General features: G+C 41.0%; 1 protein-coding gene across 2 annotated transcripts in view; it reads right to left on the reverse strand.

The window, feature by feature from the left end:
• Positions 1–24,287, reverse strand: part of LOC124170866 (APOBEC1 complementation factor-like) — a 36,706-nt gene extending 12,419 nt beyond the window's left edge. For both annotated transcript variants that reach the window (XM_046549880.1, XM_046549879.1), the window contains exons 1-4: positions 23,163–24,287; positions 11,844–12,018; positions 11,369–11,555; positions 71–194 (exon numbers count right to left, since the gene is read on the reverse strand). In XM_046549880.1, the coding sequence (XP_046405836.1) occupies positions 71–194; positions 11,369–11,555; positions 11,844–12,018; positions 23,163–23,837 (1,161 nt within the window). In that variant the 5' untranslated portion in view covers positions 23,838–24,287. The remainder of the gene's footprint in view (positions 1–70; positions 195–11,368; positions 11,556–11,843; positions 12,019–23,162) is intronic.
• Positions 24,288–25,243: the final 956 nt, after the last annotated feature.

Here is a 25,243-nt window from a genome sequence, read left to right on the forward strand (position 1 = left end):
GTATATATTCCCTATAATTGAAAAATTAAATTAACAGGCACATTTCAAACTATATGGCATGAAGCCTTACCTCTTGAGATGTTGGCATGGACATAAAAATCCCATCAACTGCGTTGGACATTCGGAAACTTTCAGCACAATTGTATGAAGACTGGCCACAGTGAAAACCATTTATGTAAGTTGGATTCTGGTCACTGTAAGACAAATGAAATAAATTATAATACACCTGTCATGAAATAAATTTTTTAATGCCTTCAACATTTTTGTACTTCCACCAAGTATATGCTTTTAAAGAATGCAAAAATGATATATCAGCTCACACAAAAGAGGCTATAAAAAACCATCTTTAAGACTACCAGTAATTGGCTAAATTAAACAGCAACAGTAAATTATAAGCCAAAGCTAGGAGCGTGGTTAATATTTGTTTTTCATATATGATTTTAACAGTTTACATTTTACATGCATTAGTCAAACAAGGTGACAATTACACTTCAGAGGAGACAGTAACTCTGAATTAATGCCAACATAGTTGATGTGTTCATAAGTATACTTAAGTTAACAAATATTTAATCATAATTATTGGTTAATAATAATTAACAAAAGAATTGAAGTTTTTGTTAGGGGACCACCACATATTGTGCACCATTGTGCAAGGCGTGTGGTAGAAGGCCTGGGATTGTTAAGATGCATCAAATCGCTGTGTCACATCAGAAACCAACACGCATGTAATGCACCAAACAGTTGAGTTGCAATTAGTTGCTCAAGGGGCAACCTTGGGAAGAACATGTGGAGCAACCGTGCCTTCTTGCCATCCATGACACTCGAAAACAGTGCCCAAATCTGCTCACCATACAACCTTTAACAAGTTTCATGGGGTGATGGAAAAGTGGCTACTGAACAGACAATTGTATGATATTATGGAATACAGTGCAACCTCGATATAACGACACCCCACGGTGCATTAATAAACACTCGCTATAGCGAATTGTCGCTTTACCGGAGGTGGAGCAAATAATAGCCAATATACCTGTTGCGAACAGATATACAGGAACAGGAGTGGTGCGGCGACAGATAATCATCTATCCGATAAACGTAAGCATAAATCCAGACGAAAGGCGATGTTTTTTTGCATCACTTATTTTCCTTACTCAAACAACGACTTACTATTCAAACAATTTATAAGCGCCGCACTGAATAAAAATCATGGAAAGCATTGTTTCGTCAATCATTATGCCAATGCGCAACCGAGGAAGCCATTTTTCTATGCACTTAATTAGTTCACTTACGTGATCATTCTATTATTTTGGTATTTTCCACTGAAAATTCAAAAATTAACTGATAAAACAGTACATATCGCGGTTATTTAATGCCTCAAATGTTTCCATTGGTGTATGTTTATTGTTTCTGTACGTTAAGCGGCAGTGAAGTGAAATAACGCATTAAATTTGTTTCTACACGCGAAAACGGTGGAAGGTTGTATAACGTTCCTGCCTTGGAAGACTTTTTCTATCAGATAATGTAATATCTACATCATCTACGGTAAAAAGTTTGCTAAGCTTAAAAAGTGATGTGATTTAAATTGCCGTTGTTGAAAAAAGTTTCTTTTTGAGTGTTACGCTCGCGACGTATTTGAAATAATACACAGAGTTTACCACGGCACTGCAAACGAGAATTAGTTGTTCTGTGAGTTCTTCCAGCGGCCACCAGGGGATGCTCGGCTACCCACGTTACAAAAGAGAGCGCCAGTACGACTCCGACCACTGACGCGAATAGTTCACCCTTGTAAATCCGCAACGGAGAATAAATACGTCCATCCTGACAATTCACGCTGAGTATCATTGCTTCGTACATCCTACATCATCGCTAAGGCGCACTACCTACCTTTGGAGGCATCATTGCGAGAAATACCTCATACTGCAAGGGTTTTGTCGGAGAGTTGTATGTAAAAAAGTTCCGTTTCGTCTATGTTATATGACGCGGGGAATACTTCTAAAGATTCTTATGATCGGAGTCCTTTCTTCTACGACTTTGGGTTTACACCGCAGGCATCACCAGCAATTATGAGGGGAGATAACGCTTTGGTGCTTCGCATTAGTATAATCAACCTTCCGAACTCTTAAAATTCTCGATTCGCAATCTATCCCTGAAATACTCCGCTTTAGGCTTAGGCGTAGCCCCTTTCTCGGAAGTTCCCGCAGATTTGAGTGGGCAAAACCACCCGAACAAAGCTCCTTCTAAGTCTTCATGGTCTGCATTCCTTGGGCGCTTTTGCTTTTTTTATTGCGAAGAGCAAATAGGAAGATAAATTAATTTCGACACTCTCATATTACTCCTTTATTATTATTTTCTCGCTTAGACGTGTTTGGTGTTTTTTGGCCGTGGTGACTGCCATCAAATGCTTTCTATTCACGCAACTCACGGACGTGCGGATATGCTGCCGACTGCTTTCTGCCGGCCGAGGAACAAAAGAAGATAAAGCATTCGCGAATGCTAGTGCCACAATATTTTCACCAAAATTAACTACTTCTTTATCGAACGACAGTTTACCACATAAATTTGAGACTGAGCACTCCATTAACTTCATTTCTAACAGATCGCTAGCAATTACAGAGGTTAAGGAGTCTTGATGAAAGTCTTCCGGTGGTGAAACCCTCGCTATGGCGAGAGCCAGCACCAAAAGGGTCTCGTAAAAACAAATTTTTTTACACGCTTATTATAGGGTCAATTGACGGTGCATCGGCTATCTCTCGTTATAGCGGGAGTGTCGCTATAGCCCGTACTCGCTTTAACGAGGTTCCACTGTACTTTGAACTTGATTTTTCCACCTTGTGTTTTTGACTTCATCCATTTTTTAAAATATTATTTTTAATGCTACTTAAATGATACTATCAGAATGTAAACAATATATGTTTCAACTTTAATTTTCTGATTGTACAATGTAAAAATGACGACATCCATCACATGTAAATGTGCTCAGGATGAATAAAGACTATTATTATTATTGAACCTGGGATTGAATGCTCCACTAAGATGTTCACCACCTCCAGCGGATGTAATTTTCCTGTGCTTGCAGACTTAGCAATGATCCCTGATTGGTTGCCATGGTGTGTTTAATGTGTATTGTGTTCCATACCTACACCTGAAACTGTTTTCAAATATGCGTGGTTTTATATTAGGTGCGCAACTAAGTTCCCGCCGTTTTTTGAACGAAAATACAACTTTATCATGAAAAAATGATTCATTCAAAGTATTGTCCGTTGCTAGCTACAACTTTTCCCCAACATTGTGGCAGAGGCCAATATCGTAACGGTAAAAATGTTCACTTTTCGTGGCTACCCACGAATCATGCCATTTTTTTGGTGTCTTCGTATGAGCGCAACCGCAGATCAGCCAGACCATGTGCCATACAACAGAACAAGTAATAATCGGATGGCATAATATGTGGGGAATACAGCGGGGGGGGGGGGGGGTTTTAGGACTTTCCATTTGAGCATTTACAGGTAGGTTTTAACGGGTTTTTCAACGTGGGGTTGAGGGTTATCATGCTGTAGAATCACTTAAAAACATAAGGAATCCAAGTTCCTTGCTTTTGCATAAATCCCATGCATCCAATCGCTTGGAAATGGATTGCTGGCCAACTCCTAATGCATAAGCAAGCTCTTCTTGAGTTTGGTACTGATCTTCATCGAGCAATGCCTCCAATTCAGCGTCTTCGAAGGTTTTTGTCTTCCTTCAAGTCAGCACTGGAATGACTGTCTTTGAAGCGACGGAAGCAATCACGGCACGTTATTTCACTTGGAGCTGCATCTCCGTAAACTTTTTGGAGCTCTCTATGCACTTCAGCCCCTGTGTTCTTCGAACGAAAGGAGAAAATAAACACTCCCCACAAATGACAGTTACCTGGCACAAACACGGACATTTTCACACAACAATAAGGATATGACGCTAAAAAACTCGCCACTGTAGTCGAGCAGTTTGTTTACCAAATGTCTAAGCTTGATTCGTGACGTTTCCGATACATCAAAGTCGACCAGTAATCACTGCTAGATCCATCTGTTAACAAACAGCAGGAACTTAGCTGCGCACCTAATACAGTAAAACCTCTATGTGGTGAACATCTTTACATAGTAAACCTCCATACTTCATACCACCCCTACGGTCCCGTCAGATTTACATGTAAATTTATAGGCAAACCTCTTTGTAGTGAACCTCTTTATCTCATAAAACCTCCACTTATCATACCAAGAAGATACCCCCGAGACCGCCTAACTACCTCTGCAAATCGTACCGAGACAACTAGAGACCATTAATGCAGCCATGATTACGTATGTGGAATGACATTTTCAGCAATAAAAGTTTCACCCTTATTTTTTTTCTTATACTGTAAGTATCACGAAGATGGGACGTGACCTCCTTTTTCCACCTCTCGCCACCCACCGCCCACGGGCCGCTGCATTGGCGGTTTGCGTCTCGTCTTATCACCCTTCCTGTCACGTACCCCACTCCCCATCGCCTTATGCGTGAGAACCGTGCAGCGTCAGCAGAAGGCAGCCTCTTGGGTGGCCGCGAGTGAGAAGATAGAGGAGATATCACGCGGAGAGGCGTGCTATGAGAACGGCCATCGGAGTTGCGTCCACGAAGAGCGGAGAGTGTGTTTGGCGGCTGTAGAGTGCGGATGTGCCCAATAAACCTGCTTGAGTAATGGAGTTTTTCCTTTAAACTAATCCTGCCTTTCCCTGATGCTATCGATATACTGAACCTTACATCTGGTGTCCGAAGTGGGGATCGATATGTATCAAGGGGCAGTACACGAGACGACCTAAGGCGAGATGGCGAGTCGGGTTAGTTTTGGCGGGCAAGAGGTGGACCTCCAACGGGTGATCGACGACTTTTCAGACAAACTTGAGCAGCTGGGTGCTGAGAACGAGCGTTTGAGAGCCGTCGTCGCCAGGGGAGAAGGGCAGGAGGTCGCTTCACCCGCGAGTGCAAAATTCACCCTCCTAAATTCCATAGAACCCTTCCATGGTCGCCCCGGCGATGACGTCGGTGCCTACCTCGAGCGAGTCCAGCAGGTGGCGTCCCTGAGCGGATGGAGCGATGGGGAAACGCTCGCCGCCGCGCGGCTACGTCTGGGTGGGGAAGCCGCGGTGTACGAGCGCACGAGACTAGAATGTAAGACGGTGGCAACTTACTCGGCATGGAAGAACATCATTCTCGACCGCTATCACTCGAAAAAGACCGCTCGTTTCTACCGAGAGCTCCTAGCAGTCATTCACATGGAGCCGAAGGAGGACATCGAAGTGTTCGCGGATCGAGTCAGGCGGATCAACGCGCGGACGGCAGAAATCGGCGGAACTCCGGAGCGGATGGAGGCAATGAGATACGAGGCTGATCAGCGAGCCTTGGATGCCTTCTTGAGAGGCCTTTCGGGCGAATTGGGCAGGCTATGCCGACTCGCTATGCCCGAGAGTTTCGACGCCGCCGTCGCGACGGCAGTGAGAATCCGGGAGGCTGAGAGGACGCCGCGTAATCCATCGCCCAGTCGTCGAGCGTTCCAGGTGACGGCTCGTGAGTGCTACAATTGCGGGCGCACTGGCCATTTCGCCCGTGAGTGTCGCAGCCATCGCCGTGGGAAGTGCTACAGCTGCGGCGTGGAGGGCCATTTTGCTCGTGAGTGCAGGAAGGGGTCATCGAGCCGGGCGGCCAATTTAAACGGCAAAGGGGTCGACCGTCCCGCCGGCGCCGACCCCTGGTAAAGGAAGTGCTGATTCCAGCCGTCCAGGTGAGTGCGGGAGTGAAGGACTTAGTCGTGCGAGCGGTGGTTGAAGGGAAAATGTGCTCGTTTCTGTTAGACACTGGGGCCCAAGTGTCATTATTAGTGCGGGGATCGTGTAGAGGGAGCGGGATGAAGCCGTCACAATATCGCATCCGAGGCGTCGCGGGGCGGGTGCTGAAAAGTTATGGTGAGAAGCCGGTGTCTTTAGAAATAGGCGGTTATGTTTATCCAATCAATGTGCAAGTAGTTGAAACATTGGGCGGTTTTGAAGGGATTTTGGGGTTAGATTTTCTATGTAAATACGGATGTGTAATCAACCTTCCAGAAAGGGCAATGAAACTAGACGGGCGTGTAATTCCGCTGCACGGGGCTGATGGGGTAGAGAATGATCGTTCGGAAAAGACATTTAGTGCGTTCCGGATCACTACGGACAAGGACCATGCGGTAATTCTTTCAGATGAGGAGTACATACCGCCACGGTCAGAAAAAAGGTTTCTAGTGACTGTACCACGCGCGGCGGTAGGGGGCGCAAAAATGGTTGTGATAGAACCCAGATTGATCGAAGTGGAAGGGTGCGCCGTTGCCCGGACCCTGAGTAGGGTGGATGAGGAAAACCGGGTAATAGTAATGATGTCTAATTGGAGTGACGAGGGAATTAGAATACGTCGAGGTACGACGATTGCCGCGGCAAACGGTGTGGAAATTAGTGAAGTTCCGGAAAGAGCAATTACACGCGCGGAGAAGGACAAGTCGGGGTGGGATCTCACGGAAAAACTTGCACACCTTTCAGAGTCGGAAAGGAAACCTCTTCAGGAACTAATAGAAAGTTTTCGGGGACTATTTAGTGAAAAGGAATCCATCCCTGTTACTAATCTCGTTGAACATCATATTCCTACTGGTGACGCTCGTCCAATATACCGACGTCCGTATCGGATTCCTTTTCACCAGAAGCCCTTGGTTGAACAATTCGTCCAAGAGCAGTTAAAAACTGGGGTAATATCCCCTAGTTCCAGTCCTTGGGCGAGCCCAATTGTTATTGTTCCAAAAAAGTCTACCGATGGAAAGCCGGCGTACCGTTTTTGTGTAGACTTTAGGGCACTTAATGCTGTCACAATTCCTGACGTGTACCCGCTACCTAACATAGTAGAAACTTTGGATTATTTAGGGGGGTGTCGCTATTTCACTACTTTGGATATGACGAGTGGTTATCACCAGATACCCATGGCTAAAGACTCGCAGGAGAAAACCGCGTTTATTGTCGATAGTGGCCTGTATGAGTATAAACGCATGCCCTTTGGCCTTAGGAACGCGCCGGGAAGTTTTCAGCGGATGATGGACGGCGTACTTAGAGGCCTTAAGCCGGAACGTTGTCTCGTCTATTTAGACGATATTATCGTATTCAGTGACACGGTGGATGATCATGTTGTCCGGTTACGCTCTGTTTTCCAGCGGCTAAGTGACGCTGGGTTGTCGTTAAAAATAGAGAAATGCAATTTTGCGGAAAGCAGCGTGAATTATTTGGGTCATGTGATAAGTGGTGAAGGGGTGCGACCGGAATCAGAAAAAATTCAAGCGGTGCGAGACTTTCCAACACCTACGAACGTCCGAGAGCTGCAGTCATTTCTCGGCCTGGCTAACTACTATCGGCGATTTGTAAAGGGATTCGCGTCGATTGCAAAGCCGCTCACAAATCTTCTTAAAAAGGGGAGGGCATTCGAGTGGGACGCTGAATGCGAGGCTGCTTTGAGTCAATTGAAATACTCTCTAACTTCCACCCCTGTGCTGGCATATCCTGATTTTCGGAAACCGTTCACGTTGTCTACCGATGCTAGTAATCACGCCCTCGGCGCCGTGTTATCACAAGAGATTGGTGGAGAAGAACATCCCATCGCCTTTGCATCTCGTAGGCTTAATCAAGCGGAGCAAAATTATTCTGCCACTGAACGAGAATTACTCGCAGTCGTTTGGGCCGTAGGGTATTTCAGGTGTTACTTATATGGGCGAAAATTTAACATTATCACTGATCATGCGGCTCTTAAATGGTTATTTAGTCTGAAGGATCCTAATAGCCGGTTGATTCGTTGGACATTAAAATTGTCGGAATACGATTACGAGGTGTGTCATAAGCCGGGGAAATTGCATGGGAATGCCGATGGGTTGAGCCGCAAGGTAAGAAAAGTCGCTGCAGAGGAGGAACTGAATCTAAAGGAGGCGCAAGAAGCAGACGCAGAGTGCATCGGATGGATCGGGAAGAATAAGTTTGAATTTGCGGATGGCTTGCTGTGTCGAATTGAGGAAGGGGTGCACAAAGTAGTTGTTCCTGCTGGTTTGAGGAGGCAAATACTAACGCAGTGTCATGACCATAGGCTCGCTGGGCACATGGGTGTAAATTCCACAAAGTATCGCGTGGGCGGTCAGTATTGGTGGCCGGGATGGAAGAAAGACTGTACTGATTACGTCAGGGGGTGCGTGTCATGTCTACGTAGGTCGCCATATGGGAAGACAAAGGCGCCATTGCAGCCGCTGCCGGAGGCGGACCGACCATTCCAATTCATTGCACTAGACATCGTGGGGCCGCTCCCAAAAATGGAACGCGGAAATCGTTACGTATTATCCATCATAGATCATTTTTCACGGTATTTGGTGATGGCGCCCTTGGGGGATCAAACCGCGGAATCTGTGTCCGTTACTCTGGTGCGCGATTGGATATTTAAGTTCGGTGTCCCGGAAAAAATACTTTCCGATCAGGGTAGTAATTTTACCTCGGAACTCTTCCAGAATGTGTGTCGGTTGTTGGGCATAGAGAAGTTACAAACCTCCCCATTCCACCCCCAATGTAACGGCAGGGTCGAGAGAGTACACCGTACAATAGCTCAGATCATCTCCCACTATGTTAATTGCAAAAACAATGACTGGGATTTATGGGTAGGTTATGCAGTCTGTGCATACAATTCAAGCTGGCATAGAAGCGTACGTCGTTCCCCTCATGAAGTGATATTCGGGGAAAGGCTAAAGACCCCCTTTGAGTGCGTGAAAAACGACCCTGTTTCCGTGGACGATTTTGTGTCCCAGCTACAAAATAGACTGCAAGTGATTTGGAAAGATTGTAAACGGAATAATCGCAGAGCCCATGAGGAACAAGCTAAAGGATTAAAAAACACTAAAAGGGGGAGAAATTATGTCGCGGGTGAGTATGTGTACTTGACGGACCCAGTTCTTAAACCGGGCAAAGTGCGAAAGTTTCACAGCCCCTGGAAAGGACCGTATAGGGTGATAGAAGTACTTTCCCCCTCCAATTTAAAATTGCAGCTTCAGCATAGGACTGTGATCGTACATAAGGATCGAGTGAAACCCCACCCTAGTCATCTTTCGATTCCTCCCCCACCCCACGGAGAAAGACGGCGTGGCAGACCGAGAAAGGCCGTATCCGATAGTGAATGGGAGGAATGCATTGGCGAAATTCCGTTTGCGTGTGCTGATCGAGCGTGCAAAAAACAAAAGCGAGAAGCTGACTGTATTTTCCGCCCTGAGGTGTTTAGAAGGGGGAGGGGAAGACCAAGGAAAAATTTACCTTATATGACTAATTCCACATGTCCTCCTCAAGAATCGCCGAATACGCGAATTGAAGCCCCCCCTTCCCAAAGTGAGCCCTCCCCCACCCCTAGTGTTGGTGAAATCCCTCAAGTTTCCCCCCCTGAGTCCACTGTCTCTCGAGAGGAAGCATCAAGCCCAGACTTGAATACGGAGTGTAACGAAGAATCGAGTGTTAACTCGGCGGCCGGCGAAGAAGAGTGTCAACAAACAGTGCGGCATCATCTGGGCGGTGAGCGTGAGATAGGCTGCATTCCTGCGAAGGTCGACACGCCGGCACTTCCGCGGAGACCCCCATATCATCTCCGCCCTCGACCGCGACGGCAGGACGTCTCGCCGCCAGCTGGAGAAGACGTCATTGACGAGAAGACGCCCTTACCCTCCCCTGCCCCCCCCGACGAGGTCCCAGTGGGTGTGAGTGGTCCCCGTGTCTACGACTTACGGCCGAGACGAGAAAAGTAATTCAAAGGCCAGTGATTGTAGCGTGAAATGTTCAGAGTGTGTGACTGATTTAAAATAAAACTGTTTGCCCTTCCCAACCCCCTTGCCCCGAAGAGCTTTTTCGTGGCTGTCAGAGATCCTGAGAAAAGTGAAGAAATTTTTATTGTGTATCGCGTAGAGTAAATGAAAGTGAGGAGAAGTGAAGTGAGAGAGAGAGAGGCGCGTGAAATATTTGAATGATTTGTTTTCTTCCCAATTCTTTCTTTCACGGTGGCGTTTGAAGTGTAATTTCATAGTTTGGTTTGTGCTTTTATTGTTGATGTACTGAATTTGTTGATTTGTGTAATGGTAGAAGTGTAATTATTATTCCACGATGGTTTTGATCACGTTTATTTTTTATTGTCTCTCAGAATTTATTTTTGTGTAAACATTATTCCTTGAATGCTATGTTTTTTCTTTTATTTTGGGGACATGATTTACCATTACTGAGTGTTAATTTTTTTTTCTTTTGTATCGTGTGGGTAATCCCAATTGCTTGGATGTTTTTGGTTCTTTGGTATATATTGTCACTTATTAAGCATTTTTTCAGTTTCCGGCCATCCCTATTTAATCGGGGGATTAAATGTTGTTTGGAGGGAGGGTGATGTAAGTATCACGAAGATGGGACGTGACCTCCTTTTTCCACCTCTCGCCACCCACCGCCCACGGGCCGCTGCATTGGCGGTTTGCGTCTCGTCTTATCACCCTTCCTGTCACGTACCCCACTCCCCATCGCCTTATGCGTGAGAACCGTGCAGCGTCAGCAGAAGGCAGCCTCTTGGGTGGCCGCGAGTGAGAAGATAGAGGAGATATCACGCGGAGAGGCGTGCTATGAGAACGGCCATCGGAGTTGCGTCCACGAAGAGCGGAGAGTGTGTTTGGCGGCTGTAGAGTGCGGATGTGCCCAATAAACCTGCTTGAGTAATGGAGTTTTTCCTTTAAACTAATCCTGCCTTTCCCTGATGCTATCGATATACTGAACCTTACAATACACCTTTAATATGCTGTAATTATCACGTCAATCATTAGTTATGGCCATTTTGTTCCTTATGAGAGCATACCTAACAGTAAATAAGAAAAAAGGTATCCGACTATCCTAATTATTTTAAGTGACTGTTGAATTAAGAGAGATCACATCGTTTTCTCTCGAATCATGGTAAAAATCATGCAATAGCACTTGCTTTCTGTAATTATTAAATAATATATACATGTTCACTAATGCATGCATATTTGTTTAAACACATAAATATTATAGTTTAAAAGACAGTAGTGCCTATCATTTTCAAAGGATATGAAAAAATGGTGCCTATCACTGAAACCTCTCTACAATGAACCTCCATACATCAAATTGCCCAAATTTTGGTCCCCTCCATTACGATATAAAGAGGTTTTACTGTATATTCATCAGCACTGCTCATTTTGCCAGCCCAACTCTAGCCTGGATGAATGCATGCAAGGGTTTACCACCAAACCAGATAGAAGCAAGTTATCTGAGAGTTAATCATAGCTACAATTTCTAACCTCTGTGATCCACCACGACTCCATGACTGTGACACCACAGGAATACTAATATTGCCAATATTTTTATGATAAGAATGTTGCCGTGTAGCTGCCTTCCTTCTGTCAAATTCTTTTTTGACTTTATGATAAAACTGGTTGATTGGCTTGGCCCACATGACTTCCAGAGTGCACCCATCAAGTTTTTTTCCTTGAAAAAAAAGGGGAAAAAACTGATAATCATCTAATCTATAAGTTTTTTAAGCTTTCCTGACAAAAATGCAAGCCAGACAGCCTTGTTTTGAAAATTTCTGCACCCAAAAATTCAGTACAAGTAATAACAGACAGAGGCGCACATCTGAGTGAAATAAGACAATTTGTGATTCTTTTAATATAATGGTAGTAATATTTCAAGAATATTCAATCCTAAGAAAAAATATTGATATCATATGATGTATTCATTCAAAATAGTGGAATTAATAGTGAATCAAGTATGTACCTTTGGTGGCCTCCATACTTTTTTCTGCAGCTTCACGTGAAGAGAAATGCACAAAGGCAAAATCTCTTATCTTCTTCACTCGTTCAATTTCTCCACCACAATCTGGCATGAAAAAAATTTTAATGTCCTCTTCACTAGTTTCCAACAGCAGGTTCCTAACATACAATATTTTAACCTGAGGAGAAAAAGGGCATCCACTATTAGAAAGGGATAATTTGCTCATGCTGAGCAAACATAATAAAATATGACCTCCGAATGAACAAAAAATCTTCATATTCACCAAATATTCACTTGGCCGGTTGACTAGTTAGGCTATTACTAGGCTAACAAAATGAAACAACAGATTCTATCCATGGAAAAAGGAAAAAAATATACATACTCACAACAATATAAGTGACACATTGAAGGTATGATTACATGCTATAGCAGGTGCGCATGCTTAACTATGTATAACACATCCTTAAAAGCAGGTGCATGATAAATAATTTAAAATTATAACACATAGGGGTAAAGTTGGATAGTTGAAGATTTATTATCAATATTCTAAGATAAAGCTACAAAATTTTCTTATCTGGCAGTAAAATGTTTTCAAAGCAGTAAATTTTTTGCAAGAACATAATTCACACAATTGCCAAAACAAATGAAGCACCTCACCTAGAGGGGATCACAAGAAACTTGCATAAATTCTAAAGGCCAATGAAATATTATCTATTAAAATCTAGTCATAGCAAATTACATACCACATTAGGACTATAAATTGGAATCATCAGGCTATCCAGTATATCAAAGCGGGTGCTGTAAGGGGGTATTTTTAGTGGATGACTTTTGCAGCATCTTCATTCAAAATAAGGATACATTGTTTTTGTCCCTACATATTTTCTTTGGGCCAATGGTATACCCAGAAACTCTTAGCCTAGCCCATGCATTCTTAGCCTAGCCTGTGCACTCTTGGCCTAGCCCATGCCCTATTAGCCAAGCCCACGCACACTTAGCCTAGCCCATGCACTCTTAGTCTAGCACTGAATGGGCTAACTCCTGTTCTCCTCCCTATTGACAATCAAAAAACCGTTTTAGGAAATATTTTCTCTTATAAATGCAATTGGCATTTGAATTTCCTGCCTTTGGACATATTCAACAGTAATCCTTAGCAAAAGCTGCCCACCAATATATATATTATAGCTTTGATTTTTTCCACATGGATCCAAGCCTACTGCCTGTATTTCTGCCTATACGTCAGGGAAGTTCAACCAAAGGTTAACACTTTGCCACCACACTTTCAAGGCTGAAATTTTTAACAGCATCAGAGCGGATATCAAAATCATGCCCTAGAGTTGAAAAATCCCAAAAAATTATCTCCACGGAGAAAGTTTTCAATAGGTTTCCACAGTCATACTGGTTTCACTATCATCCTTTGGCAAAAGGATCACCATATTGTCATTTACTACTCAGTGTGAGTCGCCATATTTTCAGTGGAAGAGGCAAAAATTATGATGAACGTTGACATTAAAACCTCAATATGCCAGTCAAATGACTACATATCTCTCATTGATTGGATGACATAAAATGCAGTAGACTTTGAGGTACAAGTAGTTGACTCAAGGAGTCAGTAGTGCCTCGTAGTTAGTCAGTGCAGAGCCTAGTAGTACTTAGTCACTACAGTACCATGACAAGTATTTGACAGCTCCCTTCTGGTTTCTGTGTTTGGGAGCTCTTGAAGGAGGAATAGCATCTCAGGAGGGTTCATTAGGAGGGGGTGCACCAAGGACTGTACCTCCCAAACATTTTGGAGAGTTTGGACCCCGAGACACCCTTAAACGTTGATTTCCATGAAATGCACACGATCTGATATCCATTGGTCCTGAAATATAGCTCTTCAAATTAAACCTTATACTTCACTCATGAAACCATCACCTGCAAATCTTATCCAATACCATATTAACATTGATGCTTTCACTTTTATTCACTTAATATATTTTATAGCCTATAGGCAATAGTAATAGATGACTAAATACTCTTGAGTTGCAATGATTAATGCATGGAAAGAGTGTTTCAACACATTATAATGTAAGAGATGTAATTCCATATGGTCATTTTAATTAGTATAGAACAATTCATCTATCTTCCCGAACACAAGTTTTAAATAAGATACATGGAGAACTATTGAAACCACAACAAGGGAATCCAAAGCCACATGCATGTCACTTAGGATATGTGTAGTCATTTGAGGTGACCTCAGGGATCACCTCTCTATCCACTCAAAGAAAATCCACACTAGAGTGTCATAACTGGTTAAATCTATAAGAATTATATCAATAATTTATCCACAGGGACACATACTTAGAATCCATCATTCAATTCCATACCTCAGTCAGTGTTTTCTTTTCACTTTCCACACACACTCACAGGCTTACCTCTATCCAAGTATACCCAATTCAGTAGGCAGTCTGCATTATCCTCAAAGAAGAAGACCATCCTATTTCAGTACCTGGGATCTGGAAGATCTTGTGACAAAGGCTCAGGAGGCTGCAGGAACTACTCCTTGAAGCCTTTCTCCTGATGGCTGCCCGCAGGCTGCTCACTTGCATATGCTTAAAATCTCTATCCATCAGAGCTTCTTACTCACATAAACCAAAACTGATGATTGAATTCTTAAAATGCAAATTGGTTGAAATTACATCTAGAATAAGAGCAGTAGGAGGGACCAAGACTTACTTTACCCTTTTGATTGGTTGATGAGAATCCTCAAGAAAGATCGACAACACATAAAGCATACCACCACTAACTAGGTTAACCCTCTTCGCACTAGAATTTGTCATGAGAATTGAACTTCATATTTTAGCTAACTATAATAACACAGGACAAAAAATTACATTTATAGCTTCTCATTACATTACATATTATTTTGTTTCTGAAAATCATAGTGGATAGTGGAATTCACACATCATGCATAATACATCATCACAGAGATCAATTTAACCCTACTGGGACTTGAGGCACCATGTTTTGATGCAAATTAATGCATAATAAAATTATAAAACTGAATACAAGTCCACTTTTTGGTCAAGACAGCTGTTTTTCACTGATGAATTTTTCTCACTATACTGCAAGACATTTTTGAGTTCAGGTGTAAGTTTCGGATCAATCACACCAATACATTCTTAAATTTCTCACCAGCTTGATTCATCCTTAAAAATTTCCTCCTCTCATTAATACAAGAACAAAATATCATCATGTAAGAAAAACATCTGAAGGAAAGAGAGGGAAAACGAAATTTCCTAAGGGTAATCCATGTATTTGTGTGGATATTACTCAAAAGTATGAGTATTACACAAAACCACACAATATGCATGGGGTGTGTAGCACTAATAAAACTTAAGTTTTATAGAAATTCATGGGTATCCAATATAATTATAGCCTGGAAGTGAACACCCTCTTTATTACATAAGGTTTTGCGAGATTGAAGCAGAAATGAAAATTCACTGGATGTAAATGACGTTAAGGGTGATAATAGCTGGTCTAGAGTGAATAGTTATGAAGCTTTAAGACACTGAACTAGGCATACAGTAAACCCCAATTTACAATTAATATATGGATATTATTAGGGATGGATATGCCTAGTATGAATTGGAAAACACAGAGGAGTTATGAAAAAGATAGAGGAACCATGATTATTGTTCTAGTGGTTTCAATCTCGGTTTCACATTTCACTCTGAATCTTCTGGAGAAGGCCAGACTCAGGGTGGCTTGTCCCCACAGGGAGGATCTAATATTAATCATGGCTACACACAGGACCTTCCTAGTATCAAAGTAAATTTTCATCCACGAAACTTAAGATTTCTTGCAATATCCAAAATAAATAATTTCCATCCACATTAATGACAGCACATGAGGAAAAGACAGCTGAGCTAAAATCTACACCTCCCAGCACAATTATGGTATCGAGCTGAATCTCTTCCAAAGCAATGACACTTGACATAGTGAACTATTTGGATGCATTCACAACTAAACCACACACTTCACAATGAATTCTAACTACTCTTCCACCATTCCAATTTTCTTCTGGTGTATAACACAAAACTTGAGACCTGTGAGATTGAATTCCAGATTTCACTAAAATGTCAATTTATAAGATTTTGGAGAAGCTTTTGGACACTCCAAAATAAAATCCCCAAAAAGTGTGGTAGCCCAGGGAAAGGAATTGGTGTGTGATACCCACATTCCTGAGTGCGTGATATTGACATTCCTAAGGCTGTCTGGGTCAAGCTCTACCCTCACCTTTCCAAACCACAATTCCAGATGAGTTAGTGATAAGAGTGAAGGACGTGCCGGATGTTGACTCTTGCTCTGCTCTCTTTCCATCTCCTGCATTAGAGATAACCAGTCGGTATCCATCAAACACTTTTGCTAACATGGTTAGACACTGTCTTCTCCTGGTGAAGTTACCATCGTAGCCTTGGAATATTTACCCTGATTTCCATATTTTCTCCGAAGACGACACCATTACACTCATCAGTACGTAAAAGGCAGTCATTGAAGTATGATTGGTAAAAACTCATAAAATGCCATGTATTCCTAATCATCACCATCACTGGCCAAAAAACCTAAGATTGGTTTGACGCAGCTCTCCACTCAATTCTCCTATCGGCCAATCTTTTCACACATATGTATTTCTTCTCTTTCACATCCCACTTCACCTGTTCCATATATTTAGTTTGAGGTGTATTGTCATCCACTTGTCCCTCGACAATTGTCTTCATCAGGCAATCATGTTTCAAGATGTAGCCTATAAGGTTGTTCCATCTTCTTGTAAAGATTTTCATGAGGTTTCTCTTCTCTCCCACTCTTCTTAGGACTTCCTCATTACTAACTCGGTAGATCCATTTCATCCTCATCATTCTTCTGTAGCACCACATCTCAAAGGCCTCTATCCTTGCTTTCTCTACTGCTGTCATAGTCCATGCCTCACTTCCATATAGATGCATACTCCAAATGTAGGTTCTTAAAAGTTGTGCCTTTAGTTTCATGTTTAAGTTTCCTGTTGTAAGCAGGTCTCTCTTTACGTGAAATGCTCTCTTTGCTTGGGCTATTCTGCTGATAATTTCTTTCGTGCTTCTCCTACGCTCATTATCCTGCTTCCAAATAACAGAACTCATCCACCTTTAACAGCTTTTGCTTCCCTATTGCAATGTTATTCTTGACTTCTTTTCTTCTACTGCATACATATATATCTTTGTTTTCTTAATGTTTATTTTCAGCAGACTCCAAACACAATAGTTATATTATGAATAAATTGAATTAAATATCTCTTTCCTAGTAACAGTATCAGTTCTAGAAGCTTGCTTGAAGTCACTGGGAAATGAGTATACACACACAAGGAATTTTCTGGGTCAAATTTAGTCCACCAACACTTCTTTACGGTAAATTCTTACAAGGCAATTGTCGAACCAAACGAGATACACTAGCCAAGGGCCACTTGATAATTAACCTCAACTTGACGTGTAAAGATCTACAAAGAATTTTTTCACAATCGCCATCACTGATTAAAAGAATATGTCAAAATACACTTCAGAATGAATCACTCCAACATGGTAAATGGGTATGGGTGCTTCCCCATGAGTAAGTATATTGTCAAAATATTTTCCCATTAACCATGCATTCACATTACCTAGATGTGCAATGCTCAGGATACGTAGCCAGTTAACACTGAACGTACACTTATCAGGTTTACTGCATTTACAGAGACTTGTTGGAGAAATTTTGAACTTCACAGGCTATTCCTTCAACTGCAAACTATAAAGGGGATATATTCACAACATCACACTTTTCCACACACTTTAATTTGAAACCTTACATTTCAATTCAACACTCTCCTAAAACTTTTAAAGTTGGCAGCTAGTAACCCACTATTACTCTGAATGAGGGGCAAATCTACCTGAGGGTTGGGTCAGTATGGTGGCAAGTGTTGGCTTCTCTCCCCATTGGCTCCTGGGCCGTTCCAAGTTTAAATCCTGATGGCAGTGGAGATTTTTCAGGCTGCCCAATCCCTGCTTTAGAGCTAAGTGATGGGAAGCACTCAAATAAAAATCTCATCCGTCCAATGAATCCATCAGATGGGTCATAAACCATTCATAAAATACACACATCAAACACTCATCTTCCAAGAATGCATCAATATTTGATAATTGCTCATATACTATTAAAATATTTCATTCTTTGTGGCATGAACTCTTAAATATCTTCTATATCATTTTACTTTCATATTAAACAGCACAACAGAAGCTTATGTTGTCCAGTATTACGTTGTCCTAACAAGCCTTCTTCATTTTAGGACATAAACTGTTAAAAACTCCATTTATAAAATGGAAGCATGGGGCTGATTTTGAGATGAGACAAGCTTAAGTCTCAGCCTTTTTGCCCGTTGCCATAGCCTTGTTGTGCAACATACATCTGGTTGCTTTCCAATGCACCCCTTTGGGTCTCTATAGTTATCTAACATTTATACTGTGAAAGGTAGAGCACAGTATTGCCATCCAGGTTCATTTTTAATGAGTTACTATTTACTAGACAGCATTTAAATTTTAAGTCCCTCAGACACCAAAATAGGGAAAATAATGCTCCAAGAAGTTACATCTCAGAAATTGCTAAAACTTTCTGCAAATTTACAGTGCAAAAATTCTCTCATTAGAAGAATTTGAGTTTTTACTGGTAATTAACTCGAATGAACTCTTCTCTGGTTTCCAACCGGGCTAGGGTCTGCATGTTGTAGGGCAATATTTCATTGGGAGACTTTCCAAACATCTTCAGGGCTGATGACACCGATGTCATTTGTGTTCTGCTGTATAAATATCTCTTCTTTCACCCACATGGTCCCTGATAGGTTCCTATTGTTGTTGGGTTTCCCATCATTTTCTATGTTTGGGTTCCAAGTGCTGCTTGGATGGAGTCCTTGATCTCTATTCATGTTGTTAGGATGAAGCTGAATCTCTATTGCTTCTTTGGCTATTCTATCACATTAACCTCATTCCAAGCCGGGTGGGTTCTTCCCAATAGATGTTATGATTTTCCAGGATGCAGTGCTCTGCCACATCCAATTTCTCAAGCTGACAAAGTCTGAGGTGGAGTCGATGCTCATTCACCCTGGTCTCTATGGTTCTCTCAGTCAACCAATTAGCCAAATACTTGAAAAACTAAGCTTATTGAAGGCTTACTACTTAAAAGTATGCTGCATGCTACACCTTGTTATTTCCTTGACTTATGTCTATGGTGAATGCTGTAGCTTTCTAAGTTCCAGCTTCGGCTTCCGGACTGTGGCACTAAATACGTGAAAAAACATGCAGCCCTATGACATTGAGTGCCTGGCAGTATATACCACTTTTTTCCTCAAAGGCTAATAAACCTTTGCAGAGAAGGAAGATGCCAGGGTAGCGTAAGTGGTACAGCACCTGCAGTTCATTCGGGGGTTCAGATTTGAATCCAGTTCAAGTCAAACGATTTTTCTCCTTGGTGGAAATTTATGTTATTATTTCCCCATTTAGAGTATTATTCCCCCATCTTACTGAAGGCCTCTTCCTCATGCTGAGACTATGTCGCACTGCTACTCGCTGTTCTGCTTTGGGGATACCCCCTAGTCTGATTTTTTCCTAAAATAAGGGTATACCATGGTAACATATACCTACTTAATGTTAATATAAACCCACACAGCACATCGTTGCCAAAGGACGTCCGCTGCGCCTCCGGCACGTCCTCTCACTGTCCGAGGATTTTCATGATACCCAGAGGACGGCCGGCTACCGTTCTTCCCATCCGTCCGCACACTGTCCGATCTTGGACGTCCAACTAGTGTCCCATTTGTACGAAGGTTTTGAACAGTACAGTGGCAAATTCATATGCAGCGATAAAATTGTATCATATACGCCTAAATTTCCTAAAAACTCTTGAATTAACATGTGACGCAGTAGTCATTTCGTATCTGGATACGCTGGATACAAAGATTCGTATCCGGCATGGGACTATTTTTTTTCTCGGATGATGCCATAGCCACCTAGAAAGAAGGCCTGCGGAAGGATCGCCGTTGGAGATTACGTTGTTTACCTTACGTCTCACCACATTCCAGGGATTTTTGTGGTTAAGTTGGTGAAAATTAGAGTTTTTGTGAATTGTGAAGTTTCCGTTATTATTTAATTTCATTCGGTGGGCTTCAGAAACTTGTTTGCGAGGCATTTTTGTTAAAAATGCCATTCACGTGTGTGGTTCCAGAATGCGAAGGAACTCCAGGACTAGACCCAAAGTTCAAGTTTTTAGCTTTCCTATAGATCGTGAGTTGAAGAAGAAGAAGTGTATTTGGGCGATAAGAAGAGACAATTTCACTCCTATGAAATACATTAAGGTATGTACCTTTTCTCCCTGAAATTATTTGGATGTAATTTCTAGTTGGAAGTGGCTTCGGGATATTGATGAAAGACTCAGGACTGAAAGAGGTGATTTTAAATATTTTATCGGCAATTCATTTGAAAATTCTTGCATTTTAGTTGTCTTTTTTGTATTCTGTCGTTCGGTTCTGTCGTGCAACAATTGCTCTTCGAAAAATGTTCTTAATTATAATATATAAATTTCTAATATATTAATGTATTTATAATTTTAATATTTAAATATAAAACGCATTAATCTCATGACACTAGGGCTAAAAATAGCCTAAATACTAATTACTGTAGGCTGTTTAAGACCAACAACCAGTCTGATAATTTGGGAGTAAAATTATTTAATAAATTACCCAGCAAAGCCAGATCAGTGAGCATCACTAGACTGAAAAATGTGCTGGAAAAGTGGCTGTGCAATTATCCACTGTACTCTATTCATGAGTATTTTGAGCTGGACTTTTCTTCTCTTTTATTTTAAATGTAAATTTAAATGTAATCTTTGTAATGTATGTGTTTCTAATGTTTTAATGTTTTAATCCAATGTACATGTTTTGTATGTTTCGTTGTATTGAATGTTTTCATAAATGTGTTGTATACAGCATCCGCGAGGGCCAATCCTCGCCGTGGATGAATAAAGATAAAGATAAAGATAAAATAAAAATCTTTTCCTTATTAAGAAGAAAAAGTCAAAGAAAAGTTTCTAAAATGTATATGGCCTAAAATGGGCAGGTTTTTCCTAATTTTGAAACCTTAAGAATGTTAAACATGAGACTAATAAGACTGTAGCTTCCTGTCTTATGTAATCGGCTTGTTACCTACAACAGACGATTTCTTGCTACAATAAAATGTTTATATACTTCATTATTACAGGAGCAGTGCAGGAGAGCATGTCAGCCCCTGAAAAAGATGTGGAGGCGGCTATCAGAAACTGGCTAAGGCACACCAAGGAGCGGTTGCAGGGGAAGATGAAAATTAAGTAATACATAAGTAGTTTCTTGTGTTATATTATTTTACCAAAGAAGCCAAATAAATATTGTGCATGAAATTGATGCCTCATTTATTTAAATTCTTGTCTGGACCTATTATTTATTAGTATCGAACAAAATTCAGTCCTAACCTAAACGTGTCCTGAAGGTGTCCGGAGCGGACAATTTCAGGACGTCTGTAGGCGACCTTTTTTACTGACATGCGGACTTGCAGCGGACAACCTTAGGCATGAATTTGGCCGGCCTACGGACGTCCGTAGGCCACTTGGCGGACAGTCACCGGACGTCCTAAAAGTGTCTGTGTGCTGTGTGGGTACTAAGTCATTATTAGTACTACTTCATTATATTGCTTAGTGATATTATCTCCAAAATAATAACCATTTATAAGCATAACAGGCTTTTGTCCGATACTGTCTGACAAATGCCTGCTGTAGCTGGGAAAAAAATTTAGGCAGTACACACCGAAAATTGCCAACAGCTGAACATGTATTATACTTCTGGCAGCGATTGAAATGTCAAACTCTTATATTAGTTCCAAGTTGTGCCACGAGATAACTCTGAATAAGTAAATAGTCATTTCCGATTTTTCTTTCTGAAATCCATTGGAAAATTCGCAGTAGGGATATTTTTTTTTTTAAAGACAGTTTAACTGGTTTTAGGGGGTATGCCATACTGGCCCAACTACAGTAACTGTAGCAAGACCTTCCGTTTTCTGACTTGACATGTGACACTAAATTGAGAAAACTACGTGCCACAATCTGTGGACTCTTTCAGTCCTAATTAAAAGCAGGAATACAGATTTAGGATTAACTAACATATTTGTACCTTCTTTGTATCGTATCTGACAAATATATTTCTTTGCCATGAGAGGAAACTCAGAAGAAAGACAATGCCTGTAAATTAGCCTAACCCATGTAAGAGGTGAGCAATCCTTCAAAGCTCAGACATCCACCAGTAGCAAATGCACACTCTCAGGGGGTGCTAAGGCACAGATGATGTGCCTCAAATTCCCCAGGAATTCTTTTAAGTATCCACCAAATCCACATTTTTTCAGCAGCTGGCAGACACAATATAAGTCCCTATTAGAAATATTCAATTCCCTTAAATTGAAAAGTGACAAATTTAAATAGAATATATGGAAATTTAACTGAATTTCCTCACACTGTGCACTCTCTCCTGCCTCTGTATTTAACCCATAAAGTGCACTGCAGACAAATGACCCTTACCAAATTCTTTATTGTTCCAAACGATATTCATGCAAATAAACTCCACCCTTATATTTAATTCCATAATATTTTGCATCATGGATAGGTATTTATTTGTTTGCTTCTTTTCTTCTCCCCAGACCTATTGGTTATGCACCACCCAGACTATATCATATTGTATCTAAATTACCGGTTACCTAATGAAACAATAATACATATATAGATAAGCAAATAAAAAATGTTTTAGGTCCAATTTCAATTACATAGGGTACCATGCAGTTCCCAAAATAATATTGACATTAAGATCTCAATTACGACAAAACATGCAGGATTTATTCACCATAGTTTAAACAAGACCGATTAAATTCCAGATTATTTTAAACATTTGAATCACACCATTATCTAAATTTGACTCCTAGACTTTCTGAAGGATACCATGCAGTTCACACGCGCCCAAATTTAATGACAAAAATATTAAATTCTTGGCACATAAAAGGAATGAAATCAGCACATCAAACGACTCTTAGTTCAATACTGTGAGAATAAGTTAACAAGGTAAATTTATAATTGTAAATCGAGCATACAGGAACAACCCATAAAAGTATAATAATAAGTTACCTTATAGGTAAATTTTGAACTCGCAGCCGTCGAATTGTAATCTTATTAAACCATGACAATAACGCGAAGAGTGCATAAATTATCTTACATTACCTTGGACATGATTTGTTCGTCCACTTCAACTTCGGGCTCTGCCCAATCCACAGCTACATTCTTTCCCCAGATCTTTGTACTAAGGCAAAGAAACTTCCGCCGAGCCATTGCTGCCTCCCGATGCGACAAAAATTCTACAAATGCGAATCCTCTATTCTTGGTTTTGTCATTGGGGCAGCAATAGAGAATCACGTTGCCAACTCCATCAACAATCTCTGAAATGGCTTTCTGAACGTCTTCTTTGGTCTTTGTTTTCGGTATTCCGCCAACAAACAGCCTACAGTTGTTACCAGACTTAACAACTCCCACGGTCCTTCCTCGGCGAATCTCTTTATTATTTAGCTCCTTCACAGCCTTTGCCGCATCTTCGGGATTCATGTACATTACAAACGCGTAACCTCGATTACTTCCGCTGAAATCCATCATCAGGCGCATCTCATATATCTTACCAACTTGCTCCACGAAGGGGACGATTTCGTCTTCGAAGCAATCCCGAGGCAATTTTCCAACGAATACCTCGCTTCCCTTGGGAGGCGGAGAACCTTTCCAATAAGGAGGAGGACCGTACCGTCTTTGACCATTATTCTGCACGATTTCATAACCTGATGAATTTATAAGACTTAATAGCCGAGGCACTTCATTGAATTGTCCATTTGAAATACAGCCGATCACCATTTTCACGTATTCAATGAAAAATTTCGCGACCTCATGCGTGCCGGAGCAATCAGAACACTAATAACGCAGGGACTGGCAGCATCTGCAGCGCCCCCGGTTGGAGGAATCTTGAAAATTTCCTTCGGTGATTGGAATCAAGATAAATTTTAAGATAATGTACGAAGTGATACGAACTCGTTTCGTTGATATATTTATCATTCGCTGAAATTTAAGATAAATTCCCGTTTCGTCGCTTGTGTTTTCTACTATTGAGCACTGCGATGCCAGATACTGCAGTGTAGCAGTGATTTGTGTCTAATATTCCTTATGCCTGGTATATATTAGGCCTAATATGATGAAATAACACTTTTAAATAGCTGTAATGTATCTATAGTAGAATAATGTCTCCAATACCTCTAAAATACATGGTAGATTTGCATCGAAGACAGGGAATTTCGATCCTGACGTGCCACAACGATGACATGCCACCACGATGACGTACCACCACGGTGACGATGATGTCACGTCGATACGTACATATTACATTATTAAATTTATGTGCAATTACAATTTTTTCACATTTCATTTTGTTACGTTGATTCCATTTAGTTATTCCCCAGATAATGTCCACAGTCCTGACTATTGGCCAAGGTTTTACTGTTTTTGGTGGAAAAAATTTTGCATCCCTAGCTACCTAGGCATTTTAATATCCATCTGGAAAAGTGTTTTTGAAAATTTTCCTTAAAACAATTATCCCCCGAGTCCGGTATTCCGATGATGAACTGCAGAGCACTATTCGCGGTTTTGTTTGTTTCTGCAAAGAATTTGTTATTTTGCAATGCCATTAGTCAGTGACTGATTTCATGCAGTTTGACTCTCATTTCAGCTAAGAGAAGCTCAGCCATGAGACAACACAGCATGAGTATTTCTTTCGCTTTTGTCTCGACTATGCATCACACCATTAGGCAGACTGACAGTGTGCATGACTTCACTTAGGTATTTTAAGCATTTAAAAAAATGAAACATCTACCATTTAATCTGGTCTATGATAACATAAAAAATAAATATGACGAGCTTTCCTATAACCCAACCTAAACACTGTTCTATTTTGTCCTAATCATGATTAAGTTGATTCAGAAAATTCACCACAAATTTTTCTTTTATGAGAATCTATTTTAAATTTCCTGTCAAAGTGGAAAAAAAAAATTTTGTGGTGGAATTAATAAAACTTATTTTGGATTACACATTGACTTAGGTGTCCAAATTGTTATCAAAATAAGATATCTTACTGATTATAATGGAGCAATAACAATGGACATATTCAAATATCTGTAAAAGTGGTTGCTATTGAATTTTTTGCGATGATTCAAAAGTTAAAACATTCAAGGTAGTACATGTTGGATATGATTTTTATTTGGGGCAGTTGG

Source organism: Ischnura elegans, chromosome X, assembly GCF_921293095.1.
Source record: "Ischnura elegans chromosome X, ioIscEleg1.1, whole genome shotgun sequence".
NCBI classification, from domain to species: Eukaryota; Metazoa; Arthropoda; class Insecta; order Odonata; family Coenagrionidae; genus Ischnura; species Ischnura elegans.